Source organism: Pistacia vera, unplaced genomic scaffold, assembly GCF_008641045.1.
Source record: "Pistacia vera cultivar Batoury unplaced genomic scaffold, PisVer_v2 Contig860, whole genome shotgun sequence".
Lineage (NCBI taxonomy): Eukaryota > Viridiplantae > Streptophyta > Magnoliopsida > Sapindales > Anacardiaceae > Pistacia > Pistacia vera.
Window position 1 is genome coordinate 350,131 of NW_022196735.1, and position 20,336 is coordinate 370,466.

Here is a 20,336-nt window from a genome sequence, read left to right on the forward strand (position 1 = left end):
TTGGTGCGTTTACAGCTCACCAGAAGAAGGAGATAACGAAGAAATTCCTTGAACATTCTTATTCAAAAAGTCTACTAACAAGATTATCACCCGTCAAGAGATGAAAATTTAACGTCCGCACCTGAGAATTTATGTATGTATATATATATATTATATATATATAACATGTACGTTTTGCAGTTATATTGATGAGTAATATTTAAAGTAAAATTACTTATATTTCTTAAACTTTCTTGCAGAAGTAAATTAATTTAATGAATTTGTTGGGAGAAAAATGTAACTTGTCTATGCTGAATCATTATCAGAAGATCGAGGGTTTATTCTTGAGTTTTATGCTTTTTTGATAAGGGTTTACTACATATACAAACTCATCCATACAACTGTGTAGATAATTCGTCAATCATGCAGGTAATCCATCAGTTTGCAAAGAATAGTTTATATAACTAATTTGTATACGTACATTACGTAATAAGAGAGTTCATTATGTGAACAATTTAATTGTTGTCAAATTTTTTGCATGAATCGTGAAAATAGTTTGGCTGTTCATAATTCATGCTCCATTTTATTGTATATAAACTAAGAATTAAAATCAACGAACAAATTTTCTGAAAAAATATGTCCGATAATGCTTTTCCTTTGCCAACTGAAATCAGATGGGAGAATCGTCAAGCAGGGACCGTAGTATACTCGCAAGAAACCATAACACCATCAGATACAACCGATGGTCGACTCATCGGAAACTATTTCCAGGATTCTTAACTACTCCATGCTAGATCACTTAAAATCAAACGTTGGTGTCAAGATTATGGTGTTTACACCGGCTGGTGCCTTCTTAATGTAACGATAAACACAGGTTGAAGATGATCAATTCTATGTCCGTTCGAAAGCTGCTGCGCTTGAAATGTTTGACAACAATGGTGTTGAAACCACAACCAAAACCACACAACAAAGAAAACAGAAAATAAAGAACTCATGATTTACCCTGGTTCGTTCCAATAAAGGAATTACATCTACCATTCAAATAGGAAATTTTATTGAGTATCAAAACTCAACAGCAAATACAAAGCAGATGACAGTAGTTCACTCTCACTCCTTATTTTTCACACTCTAGGTTTATCGTTATTACAAAATATATATAATAAAAAATCTAACCCCATTTAGATTTACCTAAATCTAATCCGGCTGGACCCAAATATTAGTATAAACCAAATGAGTTGTCATAAGCCAAGCGAGACCTCCCAATGAGTCATTGTAAACCGATAATCCGTCAAGACTAAGAGAAGTATAAACTATATCTAATAAATGGATATGTAATGGACGATGAAATATACTGTTGGTGTGTGCTTCTCAGCCAAAGCCACCATTCCATCCCCCTGGACATGGTGTAGAAGAAAAGCTCAGCATTCTTATTCAGAAGGTAAGAATTGAATACAGATATATTCACTGCAAATATATTTCGGGTGATTACATATCCGTTGGTGTATTCCTTCAACATCAAGAGAGTTTTACATGATATATAATGTTAGTCTCCCCCTAGTACTTCTGCAAAATCAGATATAGATATGGGTTTACGATTCCGTAAGGAAGCAAATACCTATTTAATGAGTATTTTACCTGAGTCCATGAAAATTAAATCACAGAACAAGGACGGTGTAAAGGCTTAGGGTTCAATCACTTTTATGTGACTTTTTTTTTTTTTTTTTCTTTTTTACCGGGTTGTCCGGATCAGCTTATATGTACCTAAATTCATCCCACCCAAAGGATAAGGTAGCATTGTTTTTTTTTTTTTTTTTTTTTTTCAATAATGGGAGAGTCTAGGCCAACTTACACGCACCTTAACTAATCATTGTGATCCATTAAACACCTTATAAGCCCAAAGGATCAGGTAAACCATAATATTGTTATGGTAGGTAGCCTCAAGGTTTGAACTTATGAAGAATTCAAAGAAGAGAGCAAATCTTCTTGACCGTCAAGCCAATCCCTTAGGGTTAATTTTACGTGACTTTATTTAGTTGAGCAATTGAATTTGTATTTGGCATGAATCAAAATCATGCAAATAGTTTGTCAAATTAATTCATCCCAGATTTGAAGTACTTACGTATATAAATAAAACTAAGAATTAATAATCATATATATATTATTCTAGAAAAATATTTTTTAAAAGAGGTATAGCATGGCAAGTAATGATCCTCCTCTACCCCAAAAAATTCAGAACTACCCTCGAGATAGGAAGTTAAACCATTTATTCTCGAAAAAAATAACAGAGACAGAAGATCTGAAAAGAAGTATCGCGTTTCTGAACCGAGGAAATGAATTTATTCGGAACAATGTATCGGAGTCTCTGCAACAACGGTTCGTAAAAAACGGTGTATCGGTGAAGGTTTACGCGCCAAATGTCGATGATCTTGAAGTGACAATGAGAAGAAATATGCGTGGAAGGCTACCATGTTTCAGTGTATCGTTTAAGCAAGCATGGGTTAGAAAGCTTGGTTTAAGATATGGCGATGAGATTAACTGTTGGTGTATACACCACAAGCCACAGGAAGGAGTTGGAGAAGAAGAAGAATTTAGCCTTCTGGTTGAAAAGGTATTACAAATTAAATTTGCTTAACCGCATTTTTTCATTTTTAATAAAAAAAAATCTTATTTAATTTAAATTAATGTTTAGAATAATGATCATACGTATTCTATTTTTTAATCCAAATAGAATAACAGACAACCGCAATTTTACTTCATATTTTTTATCCATAAGGAAACACTTTGAAAACATGAGTTTGTTAGTTGAGCAACAATATTCTTACTGAATTTATTTTGCATGAAACTACAGTATATGAATTATCCTTCATCTGCATCATCTGAATCATTCAAGTAATACAAAAGAAAGCTAAAAATCATGGAGAACATGATTCCTCTGCCAAACCAAATCCGAGACTACCCTAAATCTGGAGAATTGGAACACATATTCAGGAAAAAATTAACACAAACAGATACACAGAGAGGTTTACTGTTCACCGGAGAATCGAAAACGTTTTTCATGAACACTCTTCCTCAGTCGATGCGAAATGAATTATCAAGAGAAGGTTCGATTCTTGCTACGCTTTATACTCCAAAGGTTTCTAAGTGCAAAGTCCCCATGAGATCTCGCAGACAGGATACTCTTGGTAACTTCATGCTGTGGAAGACTGGGTGGGTGGAAATTCTTGAAGAAAATGGTTATAAATCCGGTGATGTAATCGATTGTTGGTGCGTTTACAGTTCACCAGAAGAAGGAGATAACGAAGAAATTGCCTTGAACATTCTTATTCAAAAAGTCTACTAACAGATTATCACCCGTCAAGAGATGAAAATTTAACGTCCGCACCTGAGAATTTTAATGTATGTATATATATATATTATATATATATATAACATGTACGTTTTGCAGTTATATTGATGATAGTAATTATATTAAAGTAAAATTACTTATATTTCTTTTAAACTTTCTTGCAGAAGTAAATTAATTTAATGAATTTGTTGGGAGAAAAATGTAACTTGGTCTATGCTGAATCAATTATCAGAAGATCGAGGGTTTATTCATTGAGTTTTATGCTTTTTTGATAAGGGTTTACTACATATACAAACTCATCCATACAAACTGGTGTAGATAATTCGTCAATCATGCAGGGTAATCACATCAGTTTGCAAAGAATAGTTTATATAACTAATTTGTATACGTACATTACGTAGATAAGAGAGTTCATTATGTGAACAATTTAATTGTTGTCAAATTTATTTTGCATGAATCGTGAAAATAGTTTGGCTGTTCATAATTCATGCTCCATTTTATATGTATATAAACTAAGAATTAAAATCAATCAGAACAAATTTTCTGAAAAAAATATGTCCGATAATGCTTTTCCTTTGCCAACTGAAATCAGATGGGAGAATCGTCAAGCAGGGACCGTAGTATACTTACGCAAGAAAACCATAACACCATCAGATACAACCGATGGTCGACTCATCGGAAACTATTTCCAGGATTCTTTAACTTACTCCATGCTAGATCACTTAAAATCAAACGTTGGTGTCAAGATTATGGTGTTTACACCGGCTGGTGCCTTCATTAATGTAACGATGAAACACAAGGTTGAAGATGATCAATTCTATGTCCAGTTATCGAAAGCTGCTGCGCTTGAAATGTTTGACAACAATGGTGTTGAAACCACAACCAAAACCACACAACAAAGAAAACAGAAAAGAAAGAACTCATGATTTACCCTGGTTCGTTCCAATAAAGGAATTACATCTACCATTCAAATAGGAAATTTTATTGAGTATCAAAACTCAACAGCAAATACAAAGCAGATGACAGTAGTTCACTCTCACTCCTTATTTTTCACACTCTAGGTTTATCGTTATTACAAAATACATATAATAAAAAATCTAACCCCATTTAGATTTACCTAAATCTAATCCGGCTGGACCCAAATATTAGTATAAACCAAATGAGTTGTCATAAGCCAAGCGAGACCTCCCAATGAGTCATTGTAAACCGATAATCCGTCAAGACTAAGAGAAGTATAAACTATATCTAATAAATGGATATGTAATGGACGATGAAATATACTGTTGGTGTGTGCTTCTCAGCCAAAGCCACCATTCCATCCCCCTGGACATGGTGTAGAAGAAAAGCTCAGCATTCTTATTCAGAAGGTAAGAATTGAATACAGATATATTCACTGCAAATATATTTCAGGTGATTACATATCCGTTAGTGTATTCCTTCAACATCAAGAGAGTTTTACATGATATATAATGTTAGTCTCCCCCCTAGTACTTCTGCAAAATCAGATACAGATATGGGTTTACGATTCCCTAAGGAAGCAAATACTTATTAATGAGTATTTTACCTGAGTCCATGAAAATTAAATCACAGAACAAGGACGGTGTAAAGGCTTAGGGTTCAATCAGTTTTATGTGACTTTTTTTTTTTTTTTTTTACCAGGGTGTCCGGGTCAGCTTATACGCACCAAATTAACCCCCCAAAGGACAAGTAACATTATGGTTTTTTTTTTTTTTTGTTTTTTTTTTATTTTTTTTTTGCGGTAACTAGGGTGTCCAGGCCAGTTACACGACCCAACTAATCCCACGAAAGGATAAGGTAGCATTATGTTTTTTTTCAATAATGGGAGAGTCTAGGCCAACTTACACGCACCTTAACTAATCATTGTGATCCATTAAACACCTTATAAGCCCAAAGGATCAGGTAAACCATAATATTGTTATGGTAGGTAGCCTCAAGGTTTGAACTTATGAAGAATTCAAAGAAGAGAGCAAATCTTCTTGACCGTCAAGCCAATCCCTTAGGGTTAATTTTACGTGACTTTATTTAGTTGAGCAATTGAATTTGTATTTTGCATGAATCAAAATCATGCAAATAGTTTGTCAAATTAATTCATCCCAGATTTGAAGTACTTACGTATATAAATAAAACTAAGAATTAATAATCATATATATATTATTCTAGAAAAATATTTTTTAAAAGAGGTATAGCATGGCAAGTAATGATCCTCCTCTACCCCAAAAAATTCAGAACTACCCTCGAGATAGGAAGTTAAACCATTTATTCTCGAAAAAAATAACAGAGACAGAAGATCTGAAAAGAAGTATCGCGTTTCTGAACCGAGGAAATGAATTTATTCGGAACAATGTATCGGAGTCTCTGCAACAACGGTTCGTAAAAAACGGTGTATCGGTGAAGGTTTACGCGCCAAATGTCGATGATCTTGAAGTGACAATGAGAAGAAATATGCGTGGAAGGCTACCATGTTTCAGTGTATCGTTTAAGCAAGCATGGGTTAGAAAGCTTGGTTTAAGATATGGCGATGAGATTAACTGTTGGTGTATACACCACAAGCCACAGGAAGGAGTTGGAGAAGAAGAAGAATTTAGCCTTCTGGTTGAAAAGGTATTACAAATTAAATTTGCTTAATTAATTTATTATTATTATTATTATATTCAATGCTTATATGTAGTTAATTCAAGTTCATTTTTTAATTTGTTTTTTTGTTATATGCAATTTAGGTGGATTAAGTTGAGCAAGAAGGTGGAGGCCGAATGGTACGATAGGAAAACCGAACTCAATACTTATTGAGTAATACACTCAAGAGTCCATATCGTGGGTATACCCTCCCGTAACCACTTTTATTAGCAATCGAAAGAAATCGAACTCAAGATTTATTGATTAATACATATTATTATTATTAATTAAATAATATGTTTGCTATGTGCCCATCTACTTAATTATATGATTAATAATGTTAAGGTAGTGATTGTTTTATTTATTTATTTTAAAATATTAATTGCTACTAGTAACTTAATTATCGTTTATATATACATGTATTAAATCCCTTTTTGTGCCCCTTGATTGAGGATTTATGTTAATATATATTGTCCTTTTTATAAATTAAAAAAAAAAAAAGCATAGAAAAATTGGGAATTAATTTTTTTTGGGAAAAAAAAAAAGCTGTATATATGTATTTAATTATGCGTTATTAGAACTTGAAAGTCATATTTAATGTATAATAATATAATAAACAATTATAAGGGTCAAATATAAGAAAATTAATTAAATAAATAATGGGTTACGATTAATCGAAGAAACAATCAATTATTTTCAGAATATTTTGTATCCATTGCTAAATTAAGTATCAAAAGATGGTATTAGGGTTTGTGTTTTATACACCGCTTGCCTCTACTTATGTAACGATGAAATTTAGGGTTGAGTTTGATCGAAATGTATGCTATTGCATAAACTTTAATAATTTATTTATTTATTTATTTTTGGATGATCGGGTTTGTACGATTCAGTTTATTTTCACTTTAATTAATCTTTTGAGTCTCTTAATTTGACGACTAGTTAAGCCTTTAAGTGGCCACCCTTATTAGGGCTTGTGAAGACTCAAACTCAAGAGCTCATAAAACTTTTTTTTTTTCTTTTACTATCAGGCTACCTAGTGGTGGTTAGATTTTTAGTTATAATTAATATCGTGATATTTGGGTGATATTATTTCATTGAAACCTTTGAAACATTGTTGAATAACATCTTCATACTCGATTCAAAGGTTAAATGGGGTAACATCATCTCATTACTATTTCAGTTTTCTAACTACTTTTGTCATGCTAGACCAATATTAAAAGTGTATATTAATCCCAAGGGGTTGGCCTGAAGGTAAAAAAAGTTTGCTCTCTTTATTGACTTCTTAGGTTCGAACCACTTTAGAGTCATCTACTATATTTGTGATTTACCTTAGAACATTAGATATTTGTTTTAAAACCTGGACCAGATCGGTCGGTTAGACTGTTTGATTGGGACCCGGTAGCTTATCTGTTTTGATTCAGGTTTCAAGGGGGGTTTTGTAATATTTCAAATTTATAATGACTAATTTGTATTTTTCTAGGGGTGTTTTGGAGATATTTCAAAAGTTTAGGGATTAATGGATAATTTTTTGGAGGTATTTTTGAAATAATTAAAAGTTTTAGGGACTTATTTAAAATTTTAGGGGTGTTTTTGTTATATACTATAATTTAAGAGATTAATGGGCAATTTTTAAAAAATAAAATTATTGCTGACATCATTGGTCCAACCGGTTGGACCGGTTGACCCATGGCCCGGGCAGCAGAACGGGTTACCCTCTAGTCCAAGTTTTAAAACAATGCATTAAACTTATATAGTGTTTAAAAGGTCTTGAGGATTACTTGAGGTGCATACAAGCTGGTCTACACATTTCAGTCATAAAAAAAAATAAAAATATTCACATATTATCTATTGACTATATATTTTCGATATGATTTTTTAGGTCATCGCATAAATACTTGCTTCCTTGGAGGTAGAACGAGCGTTCTACTAATACACGTTTTTATATCATACAATTTCATTAATTTAACTTTATTTATATTTGGTCTAAAAATTTTAGACTGAAAATTAAAAAAAAAAAAAAAAAGTATATGAATATAAAATTTGAAGAGAGACAATTGAAATAGTATAAAAATACAGGGATTCTCCTTGTAATTTACCCACCTTTCAACATAATTTCAAATTTTATCCTCTACGATTACCCTAAAACGGCAATCCAACACACTCCTAATCACACCCTTCCATCCTCCATCAGCACCACGTGCACGGCCAGAAACCCCCCAAAACCCATCACAAAACATTCAAACAAAACAAAAACAGATAAAACAAAACACAAAACAAAACCTGATTGGCTACGCCCTCCATATATTCAAGTTTCGCGGCAACGCCTCTTCTCTTTATCAAAAAAAATTCACATTCACTCTCTCTCTCTCTCTCTCTCTCTTCATAAAGTTTTGATTTTTGTTTTTGATTTTGGTTTTTTTTTTTTTTTTTTTTAAATTTTCGTGTTTTGATTTCTCTAAGATTCTTCCTCCCTGTTTGTTTGAATGATTATCGATTTCGACCACAGATCGCGAGAGGTTCAAAAGGGGCGGTATGTGTTGCGTCTTGGATTTAAAAATTAGGGTTTAAACTACTGACAATGAATGAAAGTAAAATATTTTTGGTTGTGTTTTTTTGAATTTTTGGTGAAATTTTGAAAATTGGGGTCTGGAAAGTGTGGTGTTGATTGGAAGGGACGATTTCGTGAAGTTATATGGTAATTGGGTTTTTGTTACTGAATTTGAATTTGGGGTTTTTGTGAATTAGCGTGAAATTTGAATTTTTGCGGTGTTTTTTTATGAAAGGGGTTTTTGTTGATCTGTTTCTGTGTTTTGAACTGCGGTTGTGTTTGGTTTTTAGTGAATTTTGGATTTTGGGTGTGTTTTTGAATTGTCTGATTTGGTTCAAATTTTGTTTTTGTTGTTTCTGGAAGTGGTTTAGGATGTCTTATGTTTTCTTAACAGCAGGTTTGAATTCATGATAAAATTTTTTTTGAAATTTTTGTTGTTTTTGAAAGTGTTATTTTTACCGATTTGTTAGTTAATTTGAAATTTTGGTTTTTGAATGTGTCTGATTCGGTTCAAGCTTTTGTTTTCTGAAAGTGTTACTGGGTGTTCTTTTATTTTCTCGAAACAGTTTTTGAATCTAAGCTTCATTTAGGGTACTTGTAGTGAATTTAAATTGGGGGGTATTTTGATTTGCAATGCTGCGATTTTTAATGGGTTCTAAGTCTTAATCTTTTCTGGGATTGCTGTTTTCATCGATCTATTCTCTTACAAAATACTTCTGCTGTGTGTTGTACCTTTTGCTTTGAGTTTTTGTACTTCTGGTACCTCTGGTTGATGTTCAATTGCTGATGAATGCATCCATGAAGTGAAATTTGTAATTCAGAAAGTGTCTTTATTTGGATAGTACATACTGGTGCCTTTTGTTTGCTAATTTATTGTTCATTCGGTTCAGCTAGAAAAGTTTGTTGATGGCCCCAACGAGAAAATCTAGAAGTGTGAATAAGCGATACGCAAACGAGGCGTCTCCCGTTAAAGATGTCAGCAGTTCAAGCAGAAGTAAGCAAAAGGTGAGTCTTTGATTTGTTTCTGCTGAAGGAAACATTTTTTTTTGTGATAAAAGGCTTGCCAATTTAGGGAAGGAGCAGAATTCAGACAAATGTCTCCTGTTTTAGTGAAGTCTTGAAAATCTTCGTTAGAAGAAATCTCTACCTCATGGAATTTTTTTTAAAATTTTTTTTTTTTGGTTGGGTACTGCACACCTATAATGCACATTTTGTTGACTATTTCTCTTTCAATGTGTTGACTATTGAATCTTTTGCCTTGAAGAAGAAATTGTCTGATAAATTAGGACCTCAATGGAGCAAGGGGGAGCTTCAGCGTTTTTATGAAGCTTATCGAAATTATGGAAAAGATTGGAAAAAGGTATGTTTAACATGGAATATTTTATTCTGTAAATTTCCGTGTCAAATGCTAATTTTGAATATTTTTTTGGGGTCATTTTAATAGTTGATTTTTTTCTCTATGTTCAGGTGGCTGCACAAGTTCGTAACAGATCTGTTGAAATGGTGGAGGCCCTCTACAATATGAATCGGGTAAATTTAGTCCTGCAATGCTTGCTTAGTTAATTACTATATTAGTAGTCGTCATCACTGTTTCTGCTATGGATGCTGTTGGCTGTATGTATTGGTGTTTCTTCATATATCTTAATCTTTTGATTTAAAAAAAGTAATGTTGCTGCTCACACACAAGTCTTGTTATACAATATATATCTGTGCTCAGGATTTTGCGGTCACTGAAGGAACTGATTTAGCTGAATATAATATTAGGAATTTTGATTCCATTCTTGGACTTGGCCCAATTTACTCTTTTCATGTTTGGGATGTTGTGTGAACTATTATGATCTACAATATGGATTTGTATGCATGGAAATTTTCCGGTTTATTAGTGCTAATTCTGAGTTGTTGCAGAATAGCTCAACCCTTGAAATTCTTAGAATGAAACTATATTTCACTCACGATTGAGCTTATTTTGATTTTCAGGCATACTTGTCCCTGCCAGAGGGAACAGCATCTGTGGTTGGCCTTATTGCAATGATGACAGATCACTATAATGTCCTGGTAAGATTTGATCTATGGTCTTGAGATGTCAACTGAAGTTTCCATTGTGACGCTGAGCGTTATTGTGAATATCAGTGAATTTCTATTTTCTTATGTTTGTGTTTGTAAGTTGATATGGTTGTAGTTTTTGTAAAATTTATTAGCATTGCTGGAAATAGATAGCATTGTTGTTTTGTGTGTATTGATATGGTTGAATGTCCTGTCAAAGCCTATTCTCAGTGTTCAAGAGGATAGAAACTCAAATATGTTACAAAAAAAATGTTTTCCAAGTGAAGAAAAAGCTATAGCTGTTACAAAATAAAAAATTAATGACAACGATGTGCATTCGTAGCCTTTTTTTTCTTTTTCTTTCAAAACTAAGTACTTTTATTTTATTAGTCAAGAATTATAACGCTGGTTGACTGACAACTACCTTACCACCGAAGAAATGATAGAATTGACGCCATTAAATAAAATTACACTCTTCATAGCAATTCAAAGATGTGTGAAAAAATTTCTTTTGTATGTACAATATTTTGAATTTTGTTTTTTTAAATGAGGTAGTTTGACTTGAGTCTGGGCTTGCTATATACTGACTAGATGGACACTTTTTGGGTTTGGAACTGACAGGAAGGCAGTGATAGTGAACGAGAGAGCAATGATGCTTCTAGCATACCACAAAAATCTCAGAAACGCAAGCGAGGGAAACATCAGCTAGGTGCCTCAAAAGAAGATGTTTTAATGTCTTGGTCAATGGCATCAACTGATGGATGCCTATCGTTGTTGAAGAGAGCACGCTCAGATGGTAACACCTTGCTTTTGAGGCTAGTTCAGAAAGAGCAACTTTTTGGTTTTTCTTCAATTTGTTATTTATGTTCCTAATTGGAAGTACCTGTACACTACTTTATTGCTTTTATTCGTTTACTACTAATGAGAGGAGTATTATAATTATTGCAGGGGTGAAAGGAGTGCATAAATGACTTCTTAGTTTAAGGTAATTGAAGGAAAGGGAAAAAGAAAGAAAAGGAGGGAGCAATTATCTCTGTGGACTAGATGATTAGATATATTAAATGAATGTCTTCATGGATGTCGAATGTATTTCATGGACGATCTTTTTGTAGGAGATAATTGTTTATGGACTTCTTTTCTTGTCTCTGTTGACCTTTTGGATCCTTAGTCTTATCTGTATGATGTTGTTCTGTTTGGTATAACTGATACTTGAAGAATGATTTCCTATTGGACCAGACAAGTTTTTGGGTGATGTATTGCTAGTTTGAAGAACAGTTGAAAGGAAGTTAATTTTATCTTAAAATCATATTCTACACTCATATTCAATGGGCACAAGAGAGGTTATCTTTGTTGTTGATTTTTTTAGATATTTAATTTAATCCTTATCAGCAGTGATTGTCTTCAGTGCAGTGAGAATTCCTGCTTATTGAAATCCAGTAGAAAATGGCAATTGTGCAACTTGACTTTTTCTGCATGATGTTAAATCTTTATTATTTCCCAGTTATCTGTACCGTAGGCATAGGAAATACTGTTGTAACTTTAAATATTTCCTGTAAAGTGCAAAATGATCAGAACACAACTTCTTTTTTAATATAATCATTGCAGCAATGGTTATCCACTTGAAGGTTGGGTTCCACTTCTAACAGTTCCATATTTTTCTTAGGTAGTCAGCCTCGTGCAGTAAAGAAAAGGACACCTCGCATCCCTGTTTCATATTCTTATAAGAAAGATAATAGAGTCAATTATACTTTACTGAATAACAAAAAGCAGGAGTCGGAAGTTGATGCTAATGATGATGAGGTTGCACACGTGGCAGCGTTAGCATTAACTGAGGCATCACAAAGGGGAGGATCTCCACAAGTTTCTCAGTCACCATACAAAAGAACAGAGCATGGAAAATCCTCACCAGTTCAGAGCTGGGATAAAACAGTATTTGACGTTTATATATATCTTTTGTTATGTCTTTTCTGTTTTCACAACTAAAATATTATTTTGTAATGAGGGGTATGTTTTTATTTCTTGTAGACAGCTCATGCCAAACTTTGTGCTGCTTCTCTGTCTGAAGAAAGATCTCAAGGTAGAACGGGAAGCAGAAAACCTGAAAATGGTTTTTCTGCTAGAGATAGAAGTTCAATGCCTATGGAAGGTGTCGGTACAGTTGAAGTTCACAGAAAGGGAAAAAAGATTTACAGAAAGAAAATGAAAGTTGAAGAGGTCAGAAACAGTCTGTCTGATGATGGGGCTGAAGCATGTAGTGGTACTGAAGAAGGAACGAGCGCTCTAAAGGGTAAAGCTGACACAGAGGTTTTAAATGCAAAACATGAGCGATTCCCTCCAAGAGGTCAGAGGAAGAAAAAGAAGAAACTTTTCTTTGGAGGTACAAAACCACAGAGCTGTTCAGTTTATAAAATTTGTAGTTAAATTAGTCCGCATAATTAAACATATTTTGCCGCAAATTGTTGGCTGTTGACCAGAAAGGAAGAGAAAAATAAAATCAATACGGATTGCTTTTGAGGTTTTATGCTTTGGTCAATTATTATGTCTTACTACAGTAATGTCTTGATCTATTGTCCAAAGCATGGTGCACAAATTTGTTAAATGTAATGGTCTCCCTGAAACTATGTCCTGTTATGAGCAAATTTATTGGATCTTTCTGCAACTGTGTGTCAAAGTTGCCATCAACATCTAATCCTTTTTTACTCTTCATTCAGATGAAAACTCCTCCTTGGATGCTCTGCAAACGTTGGCTGATTTATCCTTAATGTTCCCAGACTCTACAATGGAATCTGGTATGTTGTCAATGCTTATAGTATGACTTTCTTTATAGGTTTTTCTTAAGAATGAAATATGGTTGGAAGGAATAGAAAGAACTAAAAAGATAGTGAATATGTTTTCAGGAAATCATGATGGCTATAAACACTTTAGTTAATTATCATTGGCCTTCTAGTGTTTTAGATATTTAGTGCTTCAAGTTTTTGTTGTGATTTCTATTCTTCCACACTTATTTTTACTGAGTATTGCAGTAAGCAATTTTTGGCAACTCAAGATTTAATAGCATCAAAATTTCTAATGATGTTATTCAATTTTGGTATTCACAATTAACTTGTTTTTTTTTAATAGCCATTTCTGATCTTAGCTAAGTTTTTTTTCATTTGGTTCTTTTAATTTTCTGCTTGTGTACTTACAAATGAAATACTGATTTATTTCCTTCCTTTTATTTGCCTTCTTGTTTTGTCCAGAAGCATCTTGGTAAGGATGATAAGTATAGTTAAAAAGAAAAAAAAAATGAAATATAGATATATTACATTTTGTATATTTGTCTTCATGTTATGTACAGAATCATCTGCACAGTTGAAGGAAGAAAGAACTGTAACTGATATGGATGACAAGTCTAGTGCACCTGAAGCTACATCTACTAGTATTCCTGATAAACTTTCCGGGCCCAAAGAGAAGGCAATGAGAACTATTACTGAAGTGGAAGGTGTTATCCCAAGAAAGTCTAAACAGGGAAGATACTCAGATATTGATGTTGAAGTTGTCACAGAGGCAAAAGAACAGCCAGAGCCTCTAAGTAATTCGATGAAAAAAAGGCGCAAACCTATTTTCACAAAAAAGGTAATTATCAGGGCTGCAATTGATTTTCTGTGATCGTCTATTAATTGTTTGGTTTAATTGATAAGAGCCTATTTTTGCATGTTGCAGTCTTCAAATGCTGAAGCTCTTGCAGATTCTCATTTGAATAGAACTTTGGAGAGTGAGGTATGCAAAAAATTAAAATTTGAAGTAGCACAGTTATATCTGTTGACATTTCCATTTTAGCAATGTACTTTACTGTTAATATTGTATCATCTCCTAGCTTAGATAGTATGAGAAAGAATTTTCTTAAAGTTTTGTACAAGCTATTATTCTTTAAGTTATGCTTATAACATGTGGATTCATTATAACACGGTCTCCTACTTCTGTAGGGCCTTTGTGGTTAATGCTTATGTTTCCCAATGATTTGTTTTCCTCTATATTTTAAAAACGTGGGATTAATGAATTATGGATGTAGTAGAATACAAGCATAATTTTATTGCACTTGCTTGCAAAGATCTCTCGTTTCATTTTTTCTTTTCATATATATGACAATTTAACTATATTTCCCTTCATTTCCTTTCCAAATCTACTGTAGGCCTCACCTGGAGGAGATAGTAAAATTTCTATTAAGGGTAAGCGCACCAACCAAGTTTCTGCTCAGTCGAAGCAATGGAAACCGGGTAGGGTATTGGAAGCTTCTGCTATTAGTAGTGATCAGAAAAGAGCAAGGATAGATTTAGTGGCATCAACTGCACAACTTCCTGCTGCAAGCCAAGGTAGCAAGCAAAGAAGACAAAAGATGCATTTACAGAGGAAATTTAGTTCAAAAGAGCTGAAGCCTTCTGAGAGCATATTGAAAAACCAGCCAAATAAATGCTTAATCTCACAACAAGACAAGGTTATCTCTCCAAAGGTAAAGCCTTTTTATTCTTTCATGTGTTTGAGCAAGGGCTATGATGAGAGAGAATACAGGGCAAAACTGGACACTTGCTGTCAGTTATTTTTCCCAGTCTTTTAAAGTTTAGGGCATTTCTTTATTGTTTATGTTTTGTATGCACAGGAAAACCTTTCTTGTTGCTTGTCATCTGAATTGGTGCGTAGATGGTGCACTTTTGAATGGTTCTACAGTGCAATCGATTATCCTTGGTTTGCTAATAGGGAGTTTGTGGAGTATTTGAATCATGTTGGACTAGGGCACATTCCAAGGCTTACTCGTGTGGAATTGGGTGTCATAAGAAGGTGTTTCTGAGCTTCTGTGTATTTACTACTGCATTATGTGTTAATAATGAAAACAATAATTTACATTGCAATTGTTAGTTGATGCAGTTCCCTTGGCAAACCTCGGAGGTTTTCTGAACGCTTTCTGCGTGATGAAAGAGAAAAACTCAAACATTACCGGGAATCAGTGAGAAAACATTATGCTGAACTTCGGACTGGTATTAGGGAAGGACTTCCAAGAGATTTACCACGCCCTTTATCAGTTGGACAGAGAGTGATTGCAATTCATCCTAAAACAAGGGAACTGCATGATGGGAGTGTACTCACAGTTGATCATGACAAGTGCAGGGTTCGGTTTGATCATTCTGAGATAGGAGTCGAATTTGTCATGGTAGTTACAGTTTTTGACGTATTGTTGTTATGGTTTCTTCTTATCTTCATTTGGAATATCTTTTTTTCTCATGATCATTAATTTATAGGAGCATAACACAGAGAGAGTTTGTGTGCTAGGTTTTCTGTTAAGGTGGTTTTGAGCTGATTGTGGGTCATATCCTTCAATGTTTAGGCTGACTATCTTTGTTCAATATGTTAAACTAGTTGATCATATCAATTGAAGAAATTATATCGTGTGCCAAGCTTGTAAAATTACTATTCTCAGTAATTCATATATATATGTGAGATAATGATAAAATCTTTGTTACAGGATATTGATTGCATGCCTTCAAATACATTTGATAACATACCAGAAGCTCTGAGGAGACAATTTGTTGCTTCTAATAAGCTCTCCGCAATATCTAAAGAGCCTCAAGTGAATGGACATCCTAATTTTGGTGGACCCATAATATATGCTTCAGGTGGGCATATGGAGAAAGCACCCATTACCATGGACACTTTATTAAAACAGACACAGGTATGAATGCTTATTAAACTTAAATATCAGATTATTTTCAATATTCCCTGAAGTCTGTAAGTTGAACCTGCTGCAGTCATTTTTTTTTTTTTTTTTTTTTTTTTTTTCGTTTGGTTGGTTAGTACAGTTTCAAAATGTTCTAAAAGATTCAAGGTTATTTTCTTGTCTTTCACACTTACTATGAAATTAACTCTAAAACAAAAACAGAAAACCAAATAATGAAAAAGAGTTGGAGCATGATTTTGGACATTATGGATATATGAGATGGTTTTGTACAAAATGGTCTGCTGACTGCCAGCAGTCCAACAATGAAATTCGAAAGGCTGGCAATTCATCATGTGGCTTGAACTTCTTAAACTTTTATCCTCACTCTTGTTTACCACCAAATTTACCATTTGGCCTTCCAAACAATTGGGGGCTCTCATTTTTTACTTCTTACCAGTATTTAGTGGTAAGCCTCCACTTATCTATTCCTCCCATATACTAATTAGTTCATGAGTTATATATTCCTGTTATCAAAGTTTTTGGAGAAGTCAAGTTTTCCGTGAACTAGACAGTTTTACTCCATCAAAAAGAAATAAGTGTCTTTGAGTTGGTCCTGTCACTGTATTGGTTTGAAAATAATTACATGACCTGCAAAACGGAATGAGAGTTATTAGGGATGTCAGCCATGTGCTGACTTAACCCCTTTGATGCTCAAGTTAGTTGGAAGCACTCTCCAAAGGGTAAGGGATTTGGAGAGTTGCCACCCTATCTTAACAACTGCTTTTTGAAGTCTGAAATTCATACATGATGCATTTTAATTGAGTCAGTATTTTTACAGATGACATTAAAAAATTTTGCTGACATTTTGCACAGGGGGATACAAACTGTGCCATTCCGCAAGCAAAATCAGTGGCTACGGACATTGCTAGTGCACAACAAGCCTATGGTCAACCTTGTACGGTGGCACAGATCCAAGAAAGGGAAGTTGATATACGAGCAGTTTCTGAGCTGTACCATTCTCTTGCTAAGAAGGTTATTCTATATAATTTTTTCATATTATACTTGTATGGCTTACCATATGATGATGACTTATATAATTTACTCAGAATTATCCAGCATATCTATAGGAGTGTAACACTATTGAATCATGTGATTTACTTGTATGTCTATCCACTTAGTAATTAATATATCATTGTATTTTGCTTTTCCACATCAGGATTTTTCGGTGTCTTGCATATGTACTAATATGTGATCGTAATGGAATTGCATTAAAAGTGATGACCTCATGGATCCTTATTTTTTTTCTCCAATGCTGTAGGAAGTATTGTTAATGGAACTTAAAAACACTAACAATGACATAATGGAAAGCCATAATGGTGGAGATGGCTCTGTAAAAGATTCTGAACCTCTCAGGAAACATATTGCCACGGTACTTGTACAGCTAAAGGAAGCCAATGGCCAGGCATGTGGCTTCCATAAGTGCTAGTTTTGTGCTTTTCATCTATCTTTCAAATTACATTTCTGTTCTTTGGCCATGTGTCAATGTTTGATTTATTGCTTTCTTATGCAGGCTTCTTCCGCTTTACTTCATTTGAGACAAAGGAATACATACCCTGAAAGCTCCCTACCGCCTTGGCTGAAGCTCCCAGCCAACTCTAGTTTCTTAGGAAGCCTGACAAATACTTTTGATAATTCTTATGCCTCACAAGAATCTGGACCTGCGGTCATTGAAATAGTCAGAGGGTCAAGACTAAGAGCACATACAATGGTAGATACTGCTATTAAGGTATTAAGAGTCCTCTAGTCTCTCTTTGTCAGTGTACTGGTGTGGTTATGAACTCAATTGAAATTCCCATTCTCTACTTTTTATTTGCCAATAAAGTAGTAGTAGTTTCACACCATCAGTGTACTGGTGGATCTTTCTATCCGTTCATGTCTTTTTCTTCCCCTGTTGTGGATTGAATAATTTACATAATATACATAAAGAAACTCCAGAAATTTAATATCTTTCTCTTACTTTGGCGTTACTACTCGCGACTCTTGATTATATTTTATCAGTAGTGCAACTTTGTCAATTTCATTGTTGTTCAGTTTAGATAATTCATATTATTAAGTTTTGTTTTATGGACTGTGAGAATCATCTAAAATAGCTGTCTGCGGGTTGATGCATGCATCAACTGGTTCTTTAGTTGCTGCTGACTGATGCAATTTGCGTTTCAGGCATTGTCATCAATAAAGGAAGGGGAAGATGCTTATATTAGGATTGGAGAAGCTTTAGACCATATAGATAAGCGGCAATTCATATCCGACTCTAGGGTGCCAGTGATCAGGTCTCCAGAGCAGGTCAATGGCAGTTTGAGTCATCACAATCAGTTTGTTTCCGGTGCAGCAGAGCCCCTGCTTACTAGTTATGCATCTGGTCCCAAATTTCAGGATGGTTCTAACAAAAATGAGACACAAATCCCCTCGGAGCTTATCACTTCATGCGTTGCTACAATGCTCATGATACAGGTAACTTGGGAGGTTTTGTTATGACATAAATGCTCCTTTATTGTGTTTGCTTATTCATACAAAAGCGTTCAGACTGTGGAACAGGCTTGCCGTTAAATCTTTATGCCATCTTTCCTTTCTCTGATTTTGTTTGGCCAGTTCTTTTTCATTGCTATGCTGAGAATTATTTTCTGGTAATCTGCAGACGTGTACTGAACGACAGTATCCTCCAGCCTATGTGGCTCAGATAATCGATTCTGCTGTTTCAAGTTTGCATCCATGCTGCCCTCAGAACCTGCCCATTTACAGAGAGATAGAAATGTGCATGGGACGCATTAAGACGCAAATACTGGCTCTGATACCAACTTGAATCTTCCCAGTCTGCACCATCTACCATGTAAATATTTTGGTTAAATCTTGGTTTAGGGTTTAGTTTAGAGCTTAGCTATGAATTTTTGTTTCAACTAATTCAATTAACAATTAGCCATTGTTAGTATCACCCATTAGTAACGTGCCTCAAAAGTATTTAACTGGGCATTTTTTTTTTTCCTCCCATTTCCTCCCATTTATACTTTGTAATGAGCGGCTATTGTAATTCATCCCATTCACAATACTTTTGAGTTGAATGTAATTGGAATTATCTGTCAGGATTAGAACTTTCATTCATTGTTTTAAAACCTGGACCGAAGGGCAACTCGCTTCATTGTTTGGGTCATGGGTCAACCGGCCGGTTAGACCAGTGATGTTAACACAGCCAAACAAAATATCCTTTTTTTTTTTTTTCGAAAATTTCAGAATACCAACTTAATTACCACCCAATTCAAACTCAAAAACAATCTCAACATGATTCAACTATAATCCAAAATCCCTAAACATCATCCATTACAAATTAAATGATAAAATACCTTTGGTGCAAGTGGTTTTTACATACAAATTTAGTGAACAAATTATCTATCAAAGCAATAGATTCATAAAAAAAAAAAAAGTGGAAATATCTTTACAAAAGAGAGAGGCGTCGTCTTTGTTGATTTTGAGCAGGAAAAGTGTTGTCGTCATCGATTCCAACGAAGGAGGGAGGGGTTGTCGTCAAGCAAGGGAGAAGGGAGGTGCGTCGTCGCCGAAATCCAGCGAGTGAGATGTTGGGAAAAGGGAGGTGCATCGCTATTGAAATCCAGCGAGGGAGGTGTTGCCATCGCCGAGCGACGCAATCCAACAAGGGAGGTGTTGCCGTCATCGAGCAAGGGAGAAGGGAAGTGCATTATTGCCGAAATCCAGCGAGGGAGGTGCTGCCGTCGTCGAGCAAGGGTCCAAGGGAGAGTGGAGTTGAGAGATTGAATTGAGATTGAGTACAGTTACTTTGAGAATGGAGTTGCGATTTTGGAGAGTTGAGAGATTGAAGAGAGTGGAGAAGTGGTGTCGCGTGAAAAATAAATCAGATTTAGGGTTTTTTCATTTTAAACATTGACCCGGTTTACCAAGCGGTCCGGTTTGATCAGGCGCGTCGCACTGTTCATCCGGTTTGATAACAGGTTTAAACGGTTTTTAATTAATAGTGGGTTTTATATTAGTTCGGACCGGACACACAACCAGGTCCTAGTCGAACCGGT

At 34.5% G+C, this 20,336-nt stretch overlaps 1 protein-coding gene across 5 annotated transcripts; it reads left to right on the forward strand.

The window, feature by feature from the left end:
• The first annotated feature begins 8,403 nt into the window (after nucleotides 1-8,403).
• Nucleotides 8,404-19,376, forward strand: LOC116118842 (protein ALWAYS EARLY 2). 5 transcript variants are annotated; one of them, XM_031404796.1, is made up of 20 exons: nucleotides 8,404-8,489; nucleotides 9,398-9,512; nucleotides 9,772-9,867; nucleotides 9,975-10,037; nucleotides 10,485-10,562; nucleotides 11,172-11,346; nucleotides 12,214-12,479; nucleotides 12,576-12,927; nucleotides 13,262-13,339; nucleotides 13,888-14,165; nucleotides 14,253-14,309; nucleotides 14,722-15,039; nucleotides 15,181-15,365; nucleotides 15,453-15,735; nucleotides 16,048-16,254; nucleotides 17,113-17,271; nucleotides 17,558-17,701; nucleotides 17,810-18,025; nucleotides 18,460-18,750; nucleotides 18,935-19,376. In XM_031404796.1, the coding sequence occupies exons 2-20, from the start codon at nucleotides 9,414-9,416 to the stop codon at nucleotides 19,097-19,099; spliced, it is 3,510 nt and encodes a 1,169-aa protein (XP_031260656.1). In that variant the 5' UTR covers nucleotides 8,404-8,489; nucleotides 9,398-9,413; the 3' UTR covers nucleotides 19,100-19,376. The 5 variants fall into 5 exon arrangements, with proteins under 5 accessions (XP_031260656.1, XP_031260660.1, XP_031260661.1 ...); XM_031404800.1 differs by having other exon boundaries at nucleotides 17,558-17,668; XM_031404799.1 differs by having other exon boundaries at nucleotides 8,420-8,489; nucleotides 9,402-9,512.
• The last annotated feature ends 960 nt before the right edge of the window (nucleotides 19,377-20,336 follow it).

Bases quoted from the DNA above. Each gene is read 5' to 3' on its own strand.
- LOC116118842 (XM_031404796.1), top strand. From the start codon at position 9,414: ATGGCCCCAACGAGAAAATCTAGAAGTGTGAATAAGCGATACGCAAAC. The intron at 14,166-14,252 runs GTAATTATCAGG...TGCATGTTGCAG, and splicing joins AACCTATTTTCACAAAAAAG to TCTTCAAATGCTGAAGCTCT. The intron at 18,751-18,934 runs GTAACTTGGGAG...GGTAATCTGCAG, and splicing joins CTACAATGCTCATGATACAG to ACGTGTACTGAACGACAGTA.